Raw genomic sequence first — 21081 nt, forward strand, 5'->3', positions numbered from 1 at the left:
ATCAGCTTAGCGGCAGGGGCACCAGGGATCGGCCTCTCACAGCACACATACGCCAAGCTCTCCCAACAGATCATATCAGATGTCCAACATGTGGCTGACACCATGTTAGAACTTCAGGGGCAAATAGATTCTCTAGCAGAAATTGTCCTCCAAAATAGACGTGGGCTAGACCTCCTCACCGCCCGAGAGGGCGGCATATGCCTTTTCTTACAGGAAAGATGCTGTTTCTATGCCAACCGCTCCGGAATAGTCTGGACTAAGATTAAAGAACTACAGGATGACCTGGAACAAAGGCGCAGACAGCTCCAGGAAAGCCCCCTCTGGACCGGACTCAATGGGTCCGAGAAATAGCGCAGGCTGCCACCGGACGGGCCATGATACTAATAGCTTACACTCAACTCCATCAAGAAGACATAGACCCACCTCACAATCCTGCATAAGCTGACCTTTCGTCCCAACCGGCCCTGACCCCCACGTTGCCCCCATTCAGCAGGAAGTAGCCAGAAGACGAACGTCGCCCCTTGTCCTATACCAAAAAGGCCGGGATGAAAGGTCACGCTGACCGCAGGCGGGAAAGCGCCAGCCGGAAAATGCTGACGGAGAAGCCCCCGCCGGAAAGTCCTGGCTAAGACATCCACCAATCAACAGCCCGTTGCCAGGCAGAATGATGGACACGAAGGCGCCAAGACTCCGGCCAATCAAAAACTGACACGAGACCAAAAAGTCCAATCTGCACCCTAGAGCCCGATTCTAACCATATATGGAAAGGTCCTGACACTTCCGCATCTGCCAGGGTATATAAGTGTCGCCCCCCTTCCAGCAGGTTGCAGACTCCCGCTTTCCCCCCTGCTCGCCCCTGGGAGCTCTGCCCCGGAGCGATTGCCCAACAAAGCCTCTTAACACTCCAGCGCTCTCTTCATCTTGCTGCGGCGTTCTTACAATTATAACTACTACAAAGAGCAAAAAGATATACATGAAGATGTAAGGTAGGACATCAAAATAAAAATTAAATGTGAGGAAAGAGAGTAAGAAAACACACATCTTTTAGGATACGCTTGAGTTTATATAACTACCAGTCTAAATATAATAGATATGTTTATGGGATAGCGTACTAGAAAACCATGAAAGCTGCAAATCAAAAACATCATGGATTGACATATCAAAAAGAAAGAACAAAATGATAATGCAAAACAAAATTAACAAACCACAAAAGAAAAAAAGAGATGAAAGTACCATAGAAAAATAGAAAATCAACCCAAAAAGCAAGATTTAAAATGACAATGAAAGTGAAAATGTAAGTCGCTCAGTCATGTCCAACTCTTTGAGACCCCATGGACTGTATAGTCCATGGAATTCTCTAGGCCAGAATACTGGGGTGGGTAGCCTTTCCCTTCTCCAGAGGATCTCCCCAACCCAGGGATTGAACCCAGGTCTCCCATAATGCAGGCAGATTCTTTACCACCTGAGCCACAAGGGAAGGCATAAAATGACAGTACTTATCACCAATTACTTTTGTTATCAATGAACTAAGTTCTCTCATCAAAAAACGTAGAAGCGGATCAAATGATAAAATGAGATCCCACAATAAACTGCATACAATAGACCCATGTTAAGTTGAGAGACACATAGTTTGAAAAGCAGAGAATTAAGAAAGCATTTTCTTGCAAATCTTAATGGGAAGAAAGCAGGTGTAGCAACACTTCTATCAGACAAATAGGCTATAACCAAAGTGCCTTAGGAAAGATAAAGACGAACATTATGCAATGATAAAAGAATCAATAAATGAGAATATGAAACATTTTAACATATATGCATACAATATAGGAGCATCTACATATATAAAGCAAATACTACCAGACACAAAGGGAGAAATTAGTTGCAATGCAATAATAATAGGAGATTTTTACACCCCACCAACATCAACCCACAGATCATTCAGAGAGAAAATCAATAATGCAACAGAGATCCTGAATAATATGATAGACCAGTTGGACTTACTTGACTTTTCTTTCTTTTGTTTTTGTTTTTTTTGTTTGTTTGTTTTTTTAGGCATTAAACACACACACACAGACTAAGCAGAGCAGAGTACACATTCTCACAAAGTGTTTGTGGACGTTAGAGGTTGTGGAGAGCATGTGCCCATCAGACCGAGAAACAACACAGCCAGAAATGTCCCTGAGGACAGCTGGGAACTGGGAGCTGAAGGAAATTGTTGATTCAAGGGGAAGCGCCTGCCCAGTCACCCTGGATCTGTCACTGGTCTTGGGCTCTGAGCACCGCCTGCATCCTTGCAGGGAGGTGTGTGTCTGGACTCACACTGAATCCCCCTCTCTGTGTCTTTCACACGGTAATACACGGCTATGTCCTCGGTGGTCACAGAACTCAGAAGAAGGGAAAACTGGTTCTTATATCCCATCTACTCCACCCTCTTCCATGGAGCTTGGAAAATCTAGTCTCATTACAAACACTGGTGATGGCATGCCCACCAGTTCAGCGTTTCTTTGCCAGCCACCTCCCTTCTCTCGTGATTGTCACTTCACAGTCATTCCTGGAAAATGCTTGTTTATAAGAGAGAGTGTGGCCAACAGCTAGTCTGCAAGAGATGAAAAGAAATGAATTTCAGCTCTGTGCTCCTGATGGGCAGGGGATATACCAACTGGTGAAGATGTAGCAGTTTCTGGCACAAATGTCTTTCTCAGTGACCTGCTGAGTAATTGCAGGAGAAAAAACACAAAGCAGCAGGGAGGCTAAGATCAGTGTTGCCCTAAACCAAGGAGACTGCCAGTTAGTTATTTTAGAAAATTAAGCTTCTTGGGAATCAACAAAGAATTGCAATTTGGGGTCTGCAACAACGAGAAACACATGAAAACTTCCAGCAGTGATGCAGAAGCAAATATTTATTGAGAGAAAAGGAAGTTTTGAGGGCTATAGCATACCCAGAGTCCGTGCTTTTTCACTAGGTTATTTTGACAAGCTCTTATTGAGTGAGTTTTTGTAAGGAAAATAGAGGCATTGTCCTTTCTGTCGGTTTCTGCTATCATTGTCAGGCATAAGAGCTCCCCCTTCTGGTCTTCTAGTTGGACAAAATTGAAGTTCCTGTTTGTTTTATCTTAATTATTTTATTTTCTTTTTTCCATTTCCCCCTTTTGCTTCAGATTTTCTCTGGAAGTTTACCTGATCAATAGATTTTCCAGTTTCAGTGGCTGTTTCTGAAAGCCAGTAAGGACCTTTCCTGGCTGTAGTGCTTTATTGATGGGAAAAAGTTCACAATTTGGACTCTCTCTGGTGAAGTTGAAGTCATTTTTATGACAATATATTTTGCATATATTAATATTGTTTGAAAAATTACAGGTAAAAGAATTCTAGACCTAAAGTAAATGAAATTTTTGATATATGCATCATGTGTTTTAAATCTATTTGTTACCTGTGAGCTAAATTATCATTCCAAATCAAAATTCTGAAGCAGTTATTTTCTATACACCGACAGGGGTGAAGTTGTAAATATTAAGACAATAACGTCTGCTTTGGCCCAGCCTTGTTCCTCATGATTCTGTTTGGACAAAACCAGAGCTGGCCTAAGGCTGCACATTCCATGCAGACAATGTAGAGCTCCCTCCCTAGTCCCAGGTCTCTGCCAACACCTCCCCAACCCCATTCTCCTGTTGGCTCCATGCTCAGCTCCCTCACTGCTCATATGCCAAAAATACACATAGAGGAGTGTGTACTGGTGTCTCTGAGTGTACAGAACTTCAGAGGGTTTTTGTATTTCACTTTACCACTTAGAGTAATTTAAGCCCAGCAATATGCCTTCTGCAGTTCAGCATTTTAGTGATATTTGACCAGATACCAGGTCTTTCTAATGTTTTATTCTTTCTTTCTCTCCTTTCTTTCTGTGGCAGCATTGTGTCCTAGTTGTCACGTGGCTCTCCAATTCGACGTGCTGGTTCTCCACTTGCAGGGTGGGCTCTGCTTTCCAGCTGCGGTGTGCAGGCTTCGTCGCCCCTTGGCATGTGGGACGTTACCTTTGTGACCGGGGATGCACCTATATCCCCTGCGTTGGAAGACAGACTCTTAGCCACTGGACTCCCAAGAAGTCCTCAGATATAAGGTTTTAATTCAGAGTTCCTCATCATTATCAACATTTGAGGCTAGATATTCCTGTGCTGTGGGTGCTGTCCTGTGCATTGCAGGATGTCTGGAAGCACCCATGGACTTTCCCAACTAGACTACTAGGTACTTATAGCACCTCTCCCAGGTGTTAGAAACAATCTTGTCTTCAAACTTTGACAAATGTACCCTGCGGGACAATATCACTCTGGTGATACCTTGACATCATTTCCATATGTACCACATTAGTCTGACTATTCAAGTGAAAAATGTTGCCTTAAACAGGACAGGACTGGACTCCAGAAAAACAGGACTTGCAGATCTTTGTGATAGTGGAGGCAAGATTTGAAGTTCACCAGTAGAACCATTCATGCCATGAAATGTTTATAAACTGTATGGTTTATTTACCAATTTATAAACTTATTTTATTAGATACTAGATAACTAATAACTTGGGTGGTCACCTAAATTTAAAAACAAGTTTTCATGAAGAAGTAATTCTATGCAGCTGGTTCTATGATTGATGGGGCAACACAGGCATGACTGAATCCATGAAAAACGATTCAAGTTCAGAAACACTTGGGGAAGGAGAAACTATGAGACATCCACTTCACAAACATCACCCCATAATTCCACATGCCTCAGACCTGAGAGATGCTCACAGATGGGAGATGCCAGCAAGAAGAGAAACAAACAGAATAACTTTATGTTCTTTTTGATTAAACATTTGACTTTCAGAGAATTATGGCAGTGAAGACAGACAAAAACACTGATTTTGAATGTGACAAGGACCACTTGACTATATTAGTCAGGCTTTTTGAAATACTTTACTTGTCCATCTTTGCCTGGTTTTGAGGCAAAGTTGGGTTAGTGAGAATTCTTACCCTTGACTTCTGATCACCCTCAATCTTTAATGCAATTCTTTACACCTACCTTCTTCCAGGTGAAATAGTATCATATGATCGCCTTTACCAAGAATTCTCTGAAGACAGTCTAGCCAGATCCCCCTGAACTAGAAGTCTCCTCATAGTCATTTCCCATCTAGTCCACTTACCAATGTTTTTAGCCATAAATCTCTGTCTTACCATCTTTATTTGGCATTGAGCGAAGTTTCAAGGCTGCCTCAAATAACAAAAGTGAGATTTTCAATCCTTGTTTCAAAGTCATATTCATATTTGACATTAGTTTCAAGATCACATCCCCAGAAGTATAATTTGTACATAAATGAAGCTTATCTGTCATTGATGTTTTCTATTTAAGTCAACACACAGCATCATGTGCTTAGGGACTCTAGTCTGTACTTCAAGATATGATGGATCTGCTATAAAGAGGCAAACTGTCAAGGAATAGCATAGCAATTTAAAAAATATAGTGTTAATTGACCATGAATGACACTAATTTACATAATAGGAGTTGAAACAAGAAGGCATAAATTTGACTGACCTCAGGAGAAAATGTATGTGTGATTTGGTGTGGTTTTAGTACTGGCCGCGTTGTAAATGTCCATGAAAAACAGTCAATAAAATAAGCATTTTCCTTTCGGAAGGCAAATACCGAGTACCTGAATTTAAAAATATGGAATCAGTGAGCAATGAGGTCATTGCATGTGCGGTATTGGGCCCTCTGTCATCAGAGTCTATCCCACTGCAAGCTGAAGGATTCAGACACTTTGTGCCCTTGACAGAAAGCTGCAGGCAGTGGCTCTTCCTTTCACATCTGCAAAAACAAAGAATAGCAATAGCTTGTACATGTTTTGCAATCCCCTGGGCCTTCTCCGGACAGTCACCAGGTTCAAGAATTTCTTGATAACTTTGATAACTATGATACCTTTGAACTATGATAACTATGAACTTTGATAACTATGGTGTTGTTGGAACTCCTTCAAGAAATAGAAGAAAATTCATAAATAACAATATCATTTTCTGGAAGAAAAACAAACCACAGTAACGAAAGACTAGAATAGAGCAGAGGGCCTCTGGTAGAGATGAGGGCAGGAGAGTTAATGCAGGGGTTCTAACCACAAACTCCCCCAGCCCCTGTGCAGCTGCTCCTGGGCTCAGCATTGTACTTGATGGGTCCTGAGTGCCCCCTGGTGGTCACGGAGCCCCATGCAGGGAGGCTGGTGTCTGGGCTCACGCTGACTCCCTGGCACTGTGTGTCTTGCGCGGTGATACATGGTCGTGTCCTCTGCTCTCAGGTTGTTCCTTTGCAGAGAGCTGTGTTCTTGGAACTGTCTCTGGAATTGGTGAATCGGCCCTTCACAGAGTCTGCATGGTAGGTGCTGCCACTACCAGGATAGACAGATCCAACTTACTCCAGGCCCTCCCTTGGATGCTGGCGGGCCCAGGGCATGCAGTAATGACTGAAGGTGTGTTCAAAGGCTGCGCAGGAGAGTCTCAGTCACCCCTCCCCTCTCCGCGCTGCACCAAGCAGACTCCACCAGCTCTTCCTCTCACAGGACACCTGCAAACTCGGAGACATCCTGGTCACGAGGCTGTCACACACCCACTGATTCCCTCACTCACATCCACTGTCATCCTCGGGATCTCTTGTTCTCCATCAATTACTTTATAAAATACCAACAAGGACAACCCCGCCCAGTCCAAAGTCCATGCTGAGTGGTCTGTGTTCAGTCCTGATCCCTGAATGGGAGCACCTGGATCCCGGGGCTGGGGCTCCACTCCCAGAGCTGCAGGGTCAGGTCTGGGCAGGTTTTCATCAGCAGACGGAGAATGCTATTTGCATGTCTCCTGACTATGTAGCTGGATGTGGGTTTGGACACTGACAGAGGAGGAAGCGCCCCATTGCACCTGTGAGTATACTGGGTAGTGCGTTGGCAGCGACAAGATTTGGCAAGACATTGTTCTATTACGTGGCCGTATCTTGGGAGGACTTCAAAGCTCATCATATTTTTTCATTTTTGCACACATAAATAAATAAAGCACTTAGGTTTGCATGTTAATGCATTTGCATGGGTCACATGTAAAATCACAAGCAGAATCATCAAGGACTGTGCAATGTGTCCAAGAGGCTGTATCTGGTAGGTGTGAGCCCTAGTGCCTGGGCTTGTGATACTCACCCTGGACCAAACTTCTCCCCTGAACCTGCCCCATGACAGAGTGGGATATGCCTAGTGAGGTCTGCAGGACCCTTTCTTGTAGTGAGAACATGTCAGAGCCTGTTGCATTCTAGTATTTCCTGGAGAATGTCTAGTGACCCAGGGTTCACACAGGTGCATTTTCAGGACATTTGCATTTGAATATATGACATACCTGCTCATCCAGACAATCACAACAGTGAGCAAACCCTTCTCACCAAATGTCCCCCTCTGGACCCTCTGTGAGTCCTCTTCCCTTGGCCCCCACTCCCTCCTCCTACCCCATATCAGGTGAATCATCATGCTCATGACCTCACTTCACATTTACTTTTATTTCTGGAATTTAATGAGTGGGATGTGAAGCATGCACTTTAGTGGAGGGAAGACACCGAGTGTGGGAACAAGAGTTATCTTGACACCTTCAATCATTCCTGATGAGAAATGAGTCTGGATGGGGATATGACAGAGAACTCCGTTGGAAATTAAAATTGTTTGTAGACCACTGGTTTTCTTCTCTATGTCCCTAAAGAATCCAGTAAAATCAAGTTTTCTTGTATAAAATGCGTGCAGTGTGCTGGCCCGTCTGGGATTCCTGTTGAGGTCTGTCTTTTGAGTCTGACTGGAAGAGACTCCCTGTGTTCCCTGGCCCTCCTCATATCTCATCTGGTGACACTGACAGTCGTTTCTCCCTCCATAGGTGACCCTGTGGCCTTGGTGAGGTGAGAATGTGTCCTCATAACCCTGTGGCCTTTGGTGAGGTGAGAATGTGTCCTCATGACCCTGTGGCCTTTGGTGAGGTGATAACGTGTCCTCATGACCCCATGCATTTGGTGAGGTGAGAACATGTCCTCATGACCCTGTGGCTCTGGTGAGGTGAGAACGTGTCCTCCTATTACAGCAAAGGTTCTCAATTTGAGTTGTTGGCAATTAGTTATAACTATAGGGGGCTCCATGGAAAATAGAGATGGAGAGGAAACCACAGACTGTGGCAGGAGAGCAGACTCATCCTCCACATGTAGCTGGTGCTGAGGCTGGACCCGGTGCACGCTGAGGGTGCCCTGGGGGTCCTGAGGGCTCTGAGAGCCCTGAAACCAGCCCCTCCTGCCTCCCTGCAGGAAGGTGTGTGTCTGGGCTCACACGCCTGTGTGTCTCACCCAGTACTACATGGCTGTTCCCTTGGTGGTCACAGAGCTCAGTGGCAGAGATCACTGCTTCTTGGATGTGTTCCGGGATATGGAGGTGCGGCTCTCGAGAGACGGTTTGTAGTGAGTGTCCCTGTGTTGTATATTTCCCCATCCACAGCAGCCCTACCCTGGCACCAGACAGAAAAAGCTGCAGTCATGTCCACTGGTGATGGAGTAACCACAGCTATGAATAGCACAGGTGAGGAAACGTGTCCGCTAGAGCTTCAGTAGTCCTAGAGAGGATCTGCAGCTTCCCCTGAGAGAAGACACCTGGGGACAAGGAGAATCAGGCTTTGTCAGTTACCCCAGTCACAGCCATCCCCACAAACCCATGTCTGACCTGAGACCCTCACCTTGAGGAGCTGTCACCAGGAAGAGGAGAAGACCCCATCTGCTCTGGAAGAAGCCTCATCTTCTTCAAGACCATGTTCTGCCTTCCCTGAGACCTCAGCCCTGCGTGAGGGAGAGCAGTGAGCTCCCACTGCCCAGGGTTGGATTTTACCCTGGGGCTTGAAGAGGAATTTCATTTAAGAGCTCTATCCCTGAAAATCCAGGGAGGCCAAGGTCACACTAGCCCTGGTCATCCCAGGATCCCCACGGGAGCCTTCTGAATTTACATGGCTGGAAAGCATAGGGTGGGAAAGCACTGGGCCTCCCAGATGGGTTGGAGACAGATCCCAGGGCAGGTCCACTTTTCTGAGCCCAGAGTCTCTGTCCTCCATAGCCCCCCTGCTGCCCACCCCCCATCTCAGCTCAGCTCCCCTTCTTCTCAGGTGGAAATGGAAAAGTCCTCCTGAAGACCTCTGTATTTCCCCGTATGAATGATCCAGATAAGCTCAGAATGGAGTGTGGACTTCAAGAAAGTTGAGGTCAGATGGAATCACCCTGACTGATCTCACTAGGCTTGTATGTGTGTTTGTTGAGTAACTCAAAGAACTGGCCATCATATAAGTGTGACTTATATAAGTGTGACCTCATATAAGTGACTCAGTTGTATCTGACTCTTTGGGAGCACATGGACTGCAGAAAGTCAGGCTCCCTGTCCTTCAACAACTCCTGGAGCTTGCTCAAAGTAATACCCATCAAGTTGGTCATGCCATCCAACCATCTCATCCTCTTGTCATCCCCTTCTCCTCCTGCCTTCAATCTTTCCCAGCTTCAGGGTCTTCTCCAATGGATCAGTTCTTTGCATCAGTTTGCCAAAATGTTGGAGTTTTAGCTTCAGCAACAGCCCTTCCAATGTAGGTTCAGGACTGATTTCCTTTAGTATTGACTGGCTTGATCTCCTTGCAGTCCAAGGAACTCTTAACAGTCCTTAAGACTCTTAAGAGTCTTCTCCAACACCACAGTTCAAAAGCATCAATTCTTCTGCACCTAGCTTTCCTTGTGGTCCAAATCTCCCATCCATACATGGCTACTGGGAAAACCATAGCTTTGACTAGATGAACCTTTGTTGGCAAAGTAATGTCTCTGCTTTTTAGGATGCAGCCTAGGTTGGTCACAGATTTTCTTCCAAAGAGCAAGTGTGTTTTAATTCCATATACGCAGTCACCATCTGCACTGATTTTGGAGTCCAAAAAAATAAAGCCTGTCATGGGTTCCATTTTTTCCTCACTTGGTTGCCATGAAGTGATGGGACTAGGTGCCATGGTCTTCATTTTTGGAACGTTGAGTTTTAAACCATCATTTGCACTTCCTCTTTCACCTTCATCAAAAGGCTCTTTAGTTCTTCACTTTCTGCCATAAGGGTGGTGTATCTGGATATCTGAAGTTATTGATATTTCTCCCCGCAATCTTGATTACAGCTTGTGCTTCATCCAGCCTGATATTTCATATGATCTACTCTACATATACATTAATTAAGCAGGGTGACAACATACAGCCTGGATGTACTCCTTTCCTGATTTGGAACCAGTCTCTTGTTTCATGTCCAGTTCTATCTGTTGCTTCTTGACATGCATACAGATTTCTCAGGAGACACGTAAGGTGGTCTGGTATTCCCATTACTTTAAGAATGTTCCACAGTTTGTTGTGATCCACACGGTTAAAGTCTTTGGCATAGTCAGTGAAGCAGAAGTAGATGGCTTTCTGGAACTCTCTTTTCCTTTTGTGCAGTGTATGTTGGCAATTTAATGTCCGGCTCATCTGCCTTTTCTAAATCCAGCCTGAACATCTGGAAATTCTCCATTCATGTATTGTTGAAGCCTAGCTTGGAGAAGTATGAGCATTACTTTACTAGCACGTTAGATGAGTGCAACTGTGTGGTAATGGGAACTTTCTTTGGCATTGCCTTTCTTTGGGATTGGAATGAAAATTGGTCTTTTCCAGTCCTGTGGCCACTGCTGAGTTTTAGAAATATGCTGGTATATTTTGTGCAGCACTTTCACAGCATCATCTTTTAGGACTTGAAATAGTTCAAGTGGAATTCTATCACCTCCACTAGCTATGTTTGTAATGATGCTTCCTAACTCCCACTTGACTTCTGACTCCAGGACGTCTGGCTCTAGGTGAGTGGTCACACCATTGTGGTTATCTGGGTCATTAATATAGTTTTTGTATACTTCTTGTGTGTATTCTTGCCACCTCTTCTTAATATCTTCTGCTTCTGTTACATCCATACCTTTTCTGTCCTTTATTCTGCCCATCTTTGCATGAAATATTCCCTTGTTATCTCTAATTTTCCTGAAGAAATCTCTAGTCTTTCCCATTCTATTATTTTCCTCTTGTTTCTTTGTGTTGATGACTGAGGAAGGCGTTCTTATTTCTCCTTACTATTCTTTGGAACTCTGCATTCAGATGAAGAGTGCATATATAAAAATGCATATTGAAATGTCTATATAAGTACACAAAGTGATGATATTTATATTAAGGTGCCAATAAACCTAGCATATAGGTGAATTTGCAATACAGAATCTGTCAATTATGATAAACATTGAATATGCAGCCCTGGGGATCTCTGATACTAGAGTCTTTAACACTGCATGCTGCAGATTCTAACTGCAGTTTGACTGTAAGAAGGAGGGTAAGTGGCTTCTTCATGTACAAAAACAAAAAAATTAAAAATGTTTAAATATCTCATCTTTTCTTTCAGGATAATTAACAGTTTTGAAATTATGGTGAGACTCAACTGTTTTACTGAATTCCTTAGAAAAAAGAAAAATGATGCAGAAAAAAATTTTAGCTGTTGAGTAATATGTGTGTCAGTTGGTTCAGTTCAGTCACTCAGGTGTGTTTGACTATTTGTGACCCCATGAACTGCAGCACACCAGGCTGCCCTGTCCATCAACAACTCCTGAGCCTGCTCAACCTCATGTCCATCGAGTCGGTGATGCCATTCAACCATCTCATCCTTTGTTGTCCCCTTCTTCTCTTGCTTTTAATCTTTCCCAGGATCAGGGTATTTAAAAATGAGTCAGTTCTTTGCATCAGGTGACCAAATTATTGGAGTTTCAGATTCAACATCAGTCCTTCCAATGAATATTCAGGACTGATTTCCTTTAGGGTGCACTGGTTGGATCTCCCTGCTGTCCAAGGAACTCTCAAGAGTCTTCTCCAATACCGCAGCTCAACATCGATTTTTTGGTTCCCAGTTTACTTTATGGTCCAAATCTCCCATCCTCACATGGCTACGGAAAAACCATAGCTTTGACTTAGACGGACCTTTGTTGGCAAAGTAATGTCTCTGCTTTTTCATATGTTGTCTAGCTTGGTCATAAATTTTCTTCCAAGGAGTAAGTGTCTTTTAATTTCATGGCTGCAGTCATCATCTGCAGTGATTTTGGAGCCCCCCAAAATAAAGTCTGTCACTGTTCCCATTTTTTCCCCTTCTATTTGTCATGAAGTGATGGGACCAAATGCCATGATCTTAATTTTCCAGAACGTTGAGTTTTGCGTCAACTTTTTCACTCTTCTCTATACCTTTCATCAAGAGGCTCTTTAGTTCTTCTTTTCTTTCTGCCATAGAGTTGGTGTCATTAGTATATTTTGTGTGTGTGTGTGTATAAAAGTATCCCTACTTCAGTGAAAATTAGAATCAGTAGGGAGAGAACAAGATGGCAGAGGAGTAGGTGGAGGTGGAGCATGTCTCTATCCACCCATACATCAGGAATACACCTTCTGAAAAAGAAGTGCATGCAGAACATCTGCTAAGATGGACAGGAGTACCTGACCAACAGAACAGATATATAGACCCACGCAAAATTGAGTAGGATGAAGGAACTAGGGGGAAAAACAGGAGTGTTCATAGGACTGGGTCTGCCCTCAGCAGGTGGGGGAACTGAAGCAGGGGTCTGTTCTCCACATTAGGGCAATTGTCTGAGTCAAAGGAGGAACATTTAAGGCTGGGAGTGAAACAACTGATCTGTGACAGCCTAACTGAAAGAGAATCAGGCAGTCCTTGCCACAGCCATACATACACTGGGCAAGGATGCAGGTCCCCTGGAAGGTGCAGTGGCTGGGAGCTGGACTATAGGGATTGTGGATCAATCCCAGGGTAAGGGCTGCTGTTGACGGCAGAGAGTCGGATTGAGGGGCTGTAAGGGAAGAGATTACGGTGGGAAGTGCCTGTGGAGGAAAGCTGGGCAGCCAGAGAAGCAAAGTGATACTGCTGAGTCACGTGTAAGGTGTGGAGCCATAATCAAAGCCTCTCTTTCCCCAGACACCAGTATTGGCTGCTGAATAATAGAGAGGGTGGTCCATCAAGCGCCTGACGCACCGATCTACAGAGTAGGACCCTAGGCAGGGGGATCCCTCTATCTGACTGAAAAGCTGAACAACAGAGAAGAGCCCTAGGCAAGGGAGCCCTCTGAGTGCCTGAACGGGTGGAGCTACGGAGAAAGACTGGCCAAAGAGGGCTTCTGATCAGAAGCTACAAGACACTCAAAATAAGACTCTGGTAGGGCCATAACTCCTGCGGTGGACGCAGTCTGTGTCCCTGCACACTCGGAGCTGCCAGGGTCCCCACAAGCCAAGCAGCTCTGCCACCTTCATGCCCAGCTCTTACTGGGGCAGAGCTGCCACAGACAAAAGAACTCTGGGATCTGTACGTGCAGGGTTGCTTCAGTAGTGTCCGACTCTTTGTGACCCTGTAGACTGTGGCCTGCCAGGCTTGTCTGTCAGGGAGGGGGTTTCTCCAGGCAAGAATCCTGGAATGTTTTGGCCAATACTGGCTGCCATACCCTTCTAGAGCACTATATTTCCTGCTACCCTAGCTGCCAACTCCCCTGAGTACCTGGTGCGGCCAGAACCCCTGCAACCCAAGTGGCTGCACCACACCTGACCCTCACAGGGGCAAGCCCAAGTCCTCCAGGGCAGCCTCAGGAGCAAACCGCAGTGGACGACCCACATGCAGAGGTGGAAATAAAACCACAGTTGAAACCCAGGGGTAGTGTGAGTAAGGAAGAAGACCCAGAAACTTCTCAGCAGCTGTACAACCTGCAGATTAAATCCACATGATCAACTAGGCAGACTCTGTGTCTATGGAATATATAAAAGGTCACTGAGAGCTCCCGCAAAAGAAAATGCACTAGTTCTGATAGCTGTCAACACTGGAGGCAAGAACCCAGAGGAGTAGTACCAGATCAGGATCCGAGCTGCCCCGACAGCAGGGCCGGAGGTCAGCAGTGTCGGAGCGCATCCTAGGTATTGAGGACACCCAGCAAGGGAAAGGACTCTGATAGAAGTGACTCAAGAAAAGCGTCTGTTATTCTTATGCTTACACTCGATCTGTAGATTCTTTTAGATTTTTTTTTTTCTTTTTCTTTTGTTTTCCTCTCTGCTGTAGTTGTTAATTTTATCAGCGCTATGAAATCTAAGTAACCTTTTAAGCTCCCCACTCCCCTTGTTTTTGCAGTCACATTTTTTATTGTTGTTATAAATTTCTGCTTCTATGTTCAGCTCTAGCTGTTCTAGGGAATTTTCCTTTTATTCTCTCTCTTTTTAATTTTAATTTTTTAAACCTATTGTTACTTTTTCTACATTTATCTGTTTGTTTGCTTTTCCTACTGTTCTTTTCCCCTTGCAGTTAATCTTTAGTGTATATAAAACTTCTTTATCTACCTCTATTTAACTTTGCTTATCTATTCATTCTTTCTTTTATTTCCCCTCAAAATACTTGTTAGTTCTATTTTCATTGCTCTATTCCACATTTGGCACCTTGCTTTAGTTTTGTTTTCCAGTTTGTGCTTTAGTTAGTTTTGTTCTTAATTGGTAAACAGTTTTTGAATTCCTTTGTTCTCCAGGTCAACCTATGGTACTCTATTTTTGTTGCTCATGGATATATATGTATATGTGTCTATTCCATCATTTTAATTAATATTTGCCTGATTTTGTAACTGCCATTTTTCTGGGGTTCATATTTGGTTTCTCATTTTTGGATATTTGTTTTAATCTCACTTAATGCCATAATGAACCACTTGTGGAATCTTTGTTCCTAATGAGAGATCAAGCCTCGAGCCTTTGGAGTGGAAGCACTGACTCCAAGACCCTAGAATACCAGAGAACTAAGCCTAGGGAGTATCAAATAGTGAGAACTCACACAAAGGAGACCACTTGAATACAAGACCTGGCATCACCCAACCACCAGTAGCAGGACCCCTCATCTAAACAACAAGCAAAACAAAAATACAAGCCAAGTCATCAGCAGACAGGATTACCACCTCACTCAGCTTTGCCCATCAGAGGTAAAACAAACAAACAAAAACTCAGCACAAATAGTACCCTATATGAATCTCACACAAACCACTGGACTGACCTTAGGAGGGCAGAAACCAAAAGGAAGAAAAATTCAACCTTGAAACCTGGTAAAAGGAGACGTCAAATATGATAAATTTAAAAAAAATAATGAAAAGATAGAGAAATACTACACAGATGAAAGAACAAGCTAGAAACACAGAATTCCAAATAAATGAAGAGGAAATAGGCAAACTAGCTGAAAAGGAATTCAGAATAATGATAGTAAAGATGATCAAAACCTTGAAAACAAAATGGAAAAAATGCAAGAAGCAATTAACGACTTAGAAAGTAAACATGCAAATGACCCAATTATTGAAATTAAAAATAATCTAGAAGAAATCAATAGCAGAGTATCTGAAGCAGACGAACGAATCAATGAGTTGAAAGATAAAATGGTGGAAATAACTTTTGAAGAGCAGAATAAGGAAAAAAGAATAAAGAGAAATGAGGATAGTCTCAGAGTCCTCTGGGACAATCTCAAATGCACCAATATTCGAATTATAGGAGTCCCCTAAGCAGAAGAGAAAACAAAGGGTATAAGAAAATTTTTGAAGAGATTATTGTTGAAAAGTTCCCCAATATGGAAAAGGAAATATTCAATCAAACCCAATAGGCACCAAGAGTCCCATATAGGATAAACCCAAGGAGAAACACCCCAAGACACATATTAATCAAACCAGCAAAGACTAAACACAAAGTAAGGCTACTAAAAGCAGCAAGGGAGAAGCAACAAGTAAGATACAAGGGAAACCCAGTATGCGTAACAGCTGATCTTTCAGCAGAAACTCTGCAGATCAGGCGGGAATGGCAGGATATGTTTAAAGTAATGAAAGGAAAAATCTATAACCAAGATTACTGGACCCAGCAAGGATCTCATTCAAAGTTGATGGGAAAATAAAAAGCTTTTCAGACAAGCAAAAGTTAAGAAGATGCATCACCACCAAACCAGCTGTACAGCAAATTTTATGGGGACTTGTACAGTCAAGGAATACAGGGGAGATAGAAGGTCTACACAGTGAGCCACAAGCAGCTAAGGAAACGGCAACAGGAACATACATGCCAATAATCACTTTAAGCGTAAATAGACTAAATGCTCCAGCCAGAAGACACCGTCAGAGAACAGATATGAAAATAAGACCCATATACAGTCTGTCTATAAGAAACTCACTCCAGACCCAAAGACACACATAAACTGAAAGTGAGAGGATGGAAAAATATATTCCATACAAATGGGAGGCAAAAGAAAGCTGGAGTAGCAATCTTCATATCAGACAATGTAGGCCTTAAAATAAAGAAGATTACAAGAGATAAGGAAGGACACTGCATAATGATCAAGACATCAGTCCAAGAGGAAGACATAACAATTGTAAATATCTATGCGCCCAACATAGGAGCACCTCAATACATAAGACAAACACTAACAGACATAAAAGGAGAAATTGATAGGAACACAATAATAGTAGGAGACTTTAACACTCCTCTTACACCAATGGACAGATCATCAAAATAGGAAATCAATAAGGAAACACAAGTCTTATATGATACATTAGAAGAGATGCTGAGATTAGCTAGATTATCTTCAGGGCATTCCATCTAAATGCAGAAGAATACACTTTCTTTTCAAGTGCACATGGAACATTCTCCAGGATAGACCATATCTTGGGTCGCAAATCAAACCTCAGTAAATTTAAGAAAATTGAAGTCATATTAAGCATTCTCTGACCACAACGCTATGAAACTAAATATCAATTACAAGAAAAAAACTGTAAGAAACACAAACACATGGAGATTAAACAACACATTTCTAAATAACCAACAGGTTACTGAAGAAATCAAAAGGGAAATCAAAATATTTCTAGAAACAAATGACAATGAAAACAACTCAAAAGCTATGGGATGCAGCAAAAGCAGTTTTAAGAGGGAAGTTTATAGCAATACAATCCTACCTCAAGGAACAAGAAAAACATCCAACAGACAACCAAACTTTATACCTAAAACAACTGGAAAAAGAAGAGTAATTATCAGAAGGAAAGAAATCATAAACATCAGAGCAGAAATAATTTAAAAAGAAATGAAAGAAACAATAGTAAAGATTAATAAAACTAAAAGGTGGCTCTTCGAGAAGATAAACAAAATTGACAAGCCTTTAGCCAGACTCATCAAGAAAAAAGAAAGAAGAATCAAATCAATAAAATAAGAAATGAAAAGGAGAGTCTGTAACAGAGAATGCAGAAATACAAAGGATTATAAGAAACTATTATGACCAAATACATGGCAGTAAAATGGATAACCTGGACGAAATGGACAGATTCTTAGAAACGTTCAATCTTCCAAGACTGAACCAGAAAGAAAAAGAAATGATTAATAACCCAATTACAAGCACTGAAATTGAAGTTATAATCAATATCTCCCCCAAAACAAAAGCCCAGGATCAGATGGCTTCACAGGAGAATTTTATGAAACATTTCAGTCAGTTCAGTCGCTCAGTCATGTCCGACTCTTTGCGACCCCATGAATCGCAGCACGCCAGGCCTCCCTGTCCATCACCAACTCCCGGAGTTTACTCAAACTCATGCCCATCAAGTCGGTGATGCCATCCAGCCATCTCATCCTCAATTGCCCCCTTCTCCTCCGGCCCCCAATCCCTCCCAGCATGAGGGTCTTTTCCAATGAGTCAACTCTTCACATGAGGTGGCCAAAGTACTGGACTTTGAGCTTCAGCATCAGTCCTTCCAATGAACACCAGGACTGATCTCCTTTAGAATGGACTGGTTGGATCTCCTTGCAGTCCAAGGGACTCTCAGGAGTCTTCTCCAACACCACAGTTCAAAAGCATCAATTTTTCAGTGCTCAGCTTTCTTCACAGTCCAACTCTCACATCCATACATGACCACTGGAAAAACCATAGCCTTGACCAGACAGACCTTTGTTGGCAAAGTGATGTCTCTGCTTTTTAATATGCTCTCTAGGTTGGTCATAACTTTCCTTCCAAGGAGTAAGCGTCTTCTAATTTCATGGCTGCAGTCACCATCTGCAGTGATTTTGGAGCACCCCCCCCCCCAAAAAAAAAAATGTCTGATACTGTTTCCACTGTCTCCCCATTTATTTCCCATGAGCTGATGGGACCAGATGCGATGATCTCAGTTTTCTGAATGTTAACCTTTAAGCCAACTTTTTCACTCTCCTCTTTCACTTTCATCAAGAGGCTTTTTAGTTCCTCTTCACTCTCTACCATAATGGTGGTGTCATCTGCATATCTGAGGTTATTGGTATTTCTCCTGGCAATCTTAATTCCAGCTTGTGCTTCTTCCAGCCCAGCGTTTCTCATGATGTACTCCGCATAGAAGTTAAATAAGCAGGGTGACAATATACAGCCTTGACATACTCCTTTTCCTATTTGGAACCAGCTGTTGTTCCATGTCCAGTTCTAACTGTTGCTTCCTGACCTGCATACAGGTTTCTCAAGAGGCAGGTCAGGTGGTCTGGTATGCCCAGAGAAGAGCTAGTGCCTATCCTTCTAAAACTCTTTCAAAAAATAGCAGAGGTATCAGCACTTCCAAACTCATTCTACAGGACCACCATCACCCTGATAACAAAACCAGGAAAGACAACACACACACACAAAACTAGAGGCCAATATCACTGATGAACATAGATGTAAAAATCCTCAAGAAAATTTTAGCAAACAGAGTTCAGCAACACATCAAAAAGCTCATACACCATGATCCAGTTGGGTTTATTCCAGGAATGCAAGAATTCTTCAATATGTGCAGATGAATCAATGTGATGCATGATATTAACAAACTGAAAGATAAAAACCATATGATTATTTCAATAGATGCAGAAAAAGCCTTTGACAAAATTCAGCATCCATTTATAATTAAAACTCTTCAAAAATGGACATAGAAGGAACCACTTCAATATACTAAAGGCCATATATGATAAGCCCACAGCAAACATTATTCTCAGGGGTGAAACCCTGAAAGCATTCCCCCTAAGATCAGGCCACTTGATGAATGTGAAAAAAAGAGAGTGAAAAAGTTGGCTTAAAACTTAACATTCAGAAAACTAAGATCATGGCATCTGGTCCCATCTCTTCATGGCAAATAGATGGGGAAGCAGTTGGAAACAGTGACACACTTTATTTTTGGGGCTACAAATTCACTGCAGATGGTGACTGCAGCCATGAAATTAAAAGGCGCTTGCTCCTTGGAAAAAAAAGTATGGCCAAACTAAACAGCATAGTAAAAAGCAAAGATATTACTTTGCCAACAATGGTCTGTCTAGTCAAAGCTGTGGTTTTTCCAGTAGTCATGTATAGATGGGAAAGTTGCAGTATAAAGAACCCTGATCCCAAAGAACTGATGCTTTGAACTGTGGTGTTGGAGGACACTCTTGAGAGTTCCATAGACTGAAAGGAGATCCAACCAGTGCATTCTAAAGGAAATCAGGCCTGGATATTCATTGGAAAGACTGATGTTGAAGCTCAAACTCTAATACTTTGGCCACCTGATGCAAAGAGCTGACTCATTTGAAAAGAGGCTGATGCTGGGAAACATTGAAGGCAGGAGGAGAAGGGAAAGACTGGGGATGAGATGGTTCTGAGGGAGTCAGTTCCTAGGCAGTTTGATGAGACGTCTGGGGTCCCCAAGGATAGAGTGCTCTGGCGTCCTCGAGGAGGAGACAAGGGGCTGGTCTTCTCATGCAGGAGGAAAGGACAACCCCCCCCCCACACACACACACACACACACACATTCCTTAGTCTTAGTCACCTAAAACGTTTTTATCTTTAAGCCTGGAACTGATGATTACACAACAAACAACTCAGTTTAAACTGTGTGAAAAGGATTCTATCACAACAATGTATCCTGCTTGAGGACAGTTCTTCCTTCCTGAAAACCCTCTGGCTAATCATGTTATCTTAAAATGTAAATTACTGGAGTGGGTTTGGTAAGATCTTTACAACCTCCAGATATTCTTTTGATTCCTGTAATAACTGATTAAAAGGTATATAACTCCATTGCTAACACTAGCGAGGGGGCACTCTTTCTGTCCCTTTCTGATGTCTATGTCAGAAGCTTTCTCTATCTCTTTTATAATTTAATAAAAGTTTATTACACCAAAGCTCTGAGCCATCAAGCCTTGTCTCTGGCCACGGATTGGTTTCTTCTCCTCCAGAGGCCAAGAATCCCAGCTTCTTTCATGGTTCAGCAGCCTTTCAGTTGGGTGGCATCACTGATTCATTGGACATGAGTTTGAGTAAACTCCAGGAGTTGGTGGTGGACAGGGAGGCCTGGCATGCTGCAAACCAGGGGGTCACAAAGAGTCTGACATGACTGAGTGCCTCAAATGAACTGGAGATCTGGAACAAGACAAGCATGCCCTCTTTCACCACTGTTATTCAACATCGTTCTGGAAGTCCTAGCTACAGCAATCAGAGAAGAAAAAGAATAAAAGGAATCCAGATGGTAAAAGAAGTAAAGTTCTCTCTGTTTTCAGATGGCATGATGGTGTCCATAGGAAACCCTAAATATAGTATCAGAAAATTATGACAGCAAATTAGTGAATTTAGCAAAGTTGCAGGATACAAAATGAATATACAGAAATCACTTGCATTTCTATATACTAACAATGAAAACTCAGAGAAATTAAGGAATCAATTCCATTCACCATTGCAACAAAAAGAATTAAATATCTAGGAATAAACTTACCTATGGAGACAAAAGAACTCTCCAAAGAAAATAATAAGACACTGAAGAAAGAAATAAAAGACGACATAAACAGATATAGAGATATTCCATGTTCCTGGGTGGGAAGAATCAATATTGTAAAAATGACTATACTATCAAATGCAATCTACAGATCCAATGTGGTCCCTATCAAACTCCCAAGGGCATTTTTCACTGAACTAAAACAAAATATTTCCCAATTCATGTGGAAACACAAAAGACCCTGAATAGCC

The 21081-nt window shown here is 42.7% G+C and overlaps 1 gene segment (V, D, J or C); it reads right to left on the bottom strand.

The window, feature by feature from the left end:
* LOC133068081 (immunoglobulin heavy variable 4-38-2-like) overlaps positions 1 to 21081 on the bottom strand; it is a 47486-nt gene that overhangs the window by 15414 nt on the left and 10991 nt on the right. Inside the window, 1 exon segment of the V gene segment in view lies at positions 447 to 526. Coding sequence covers positions 447 to 526 — 80 coding nt within the window.

Source organism: Dama dama, chromosome 13 (assembly GCF_033118175.1).
Source record: "Dama dama isolate Ldn47 chromosome 13, ASM3311817v1, whole genome shotgun sequence".
Classification (NCBI taxonomy): Eukaryota; Metazoa; Chordata; class Mammalia; order Artiodactyla; family Cervidae; genus Dama; species Dama dama.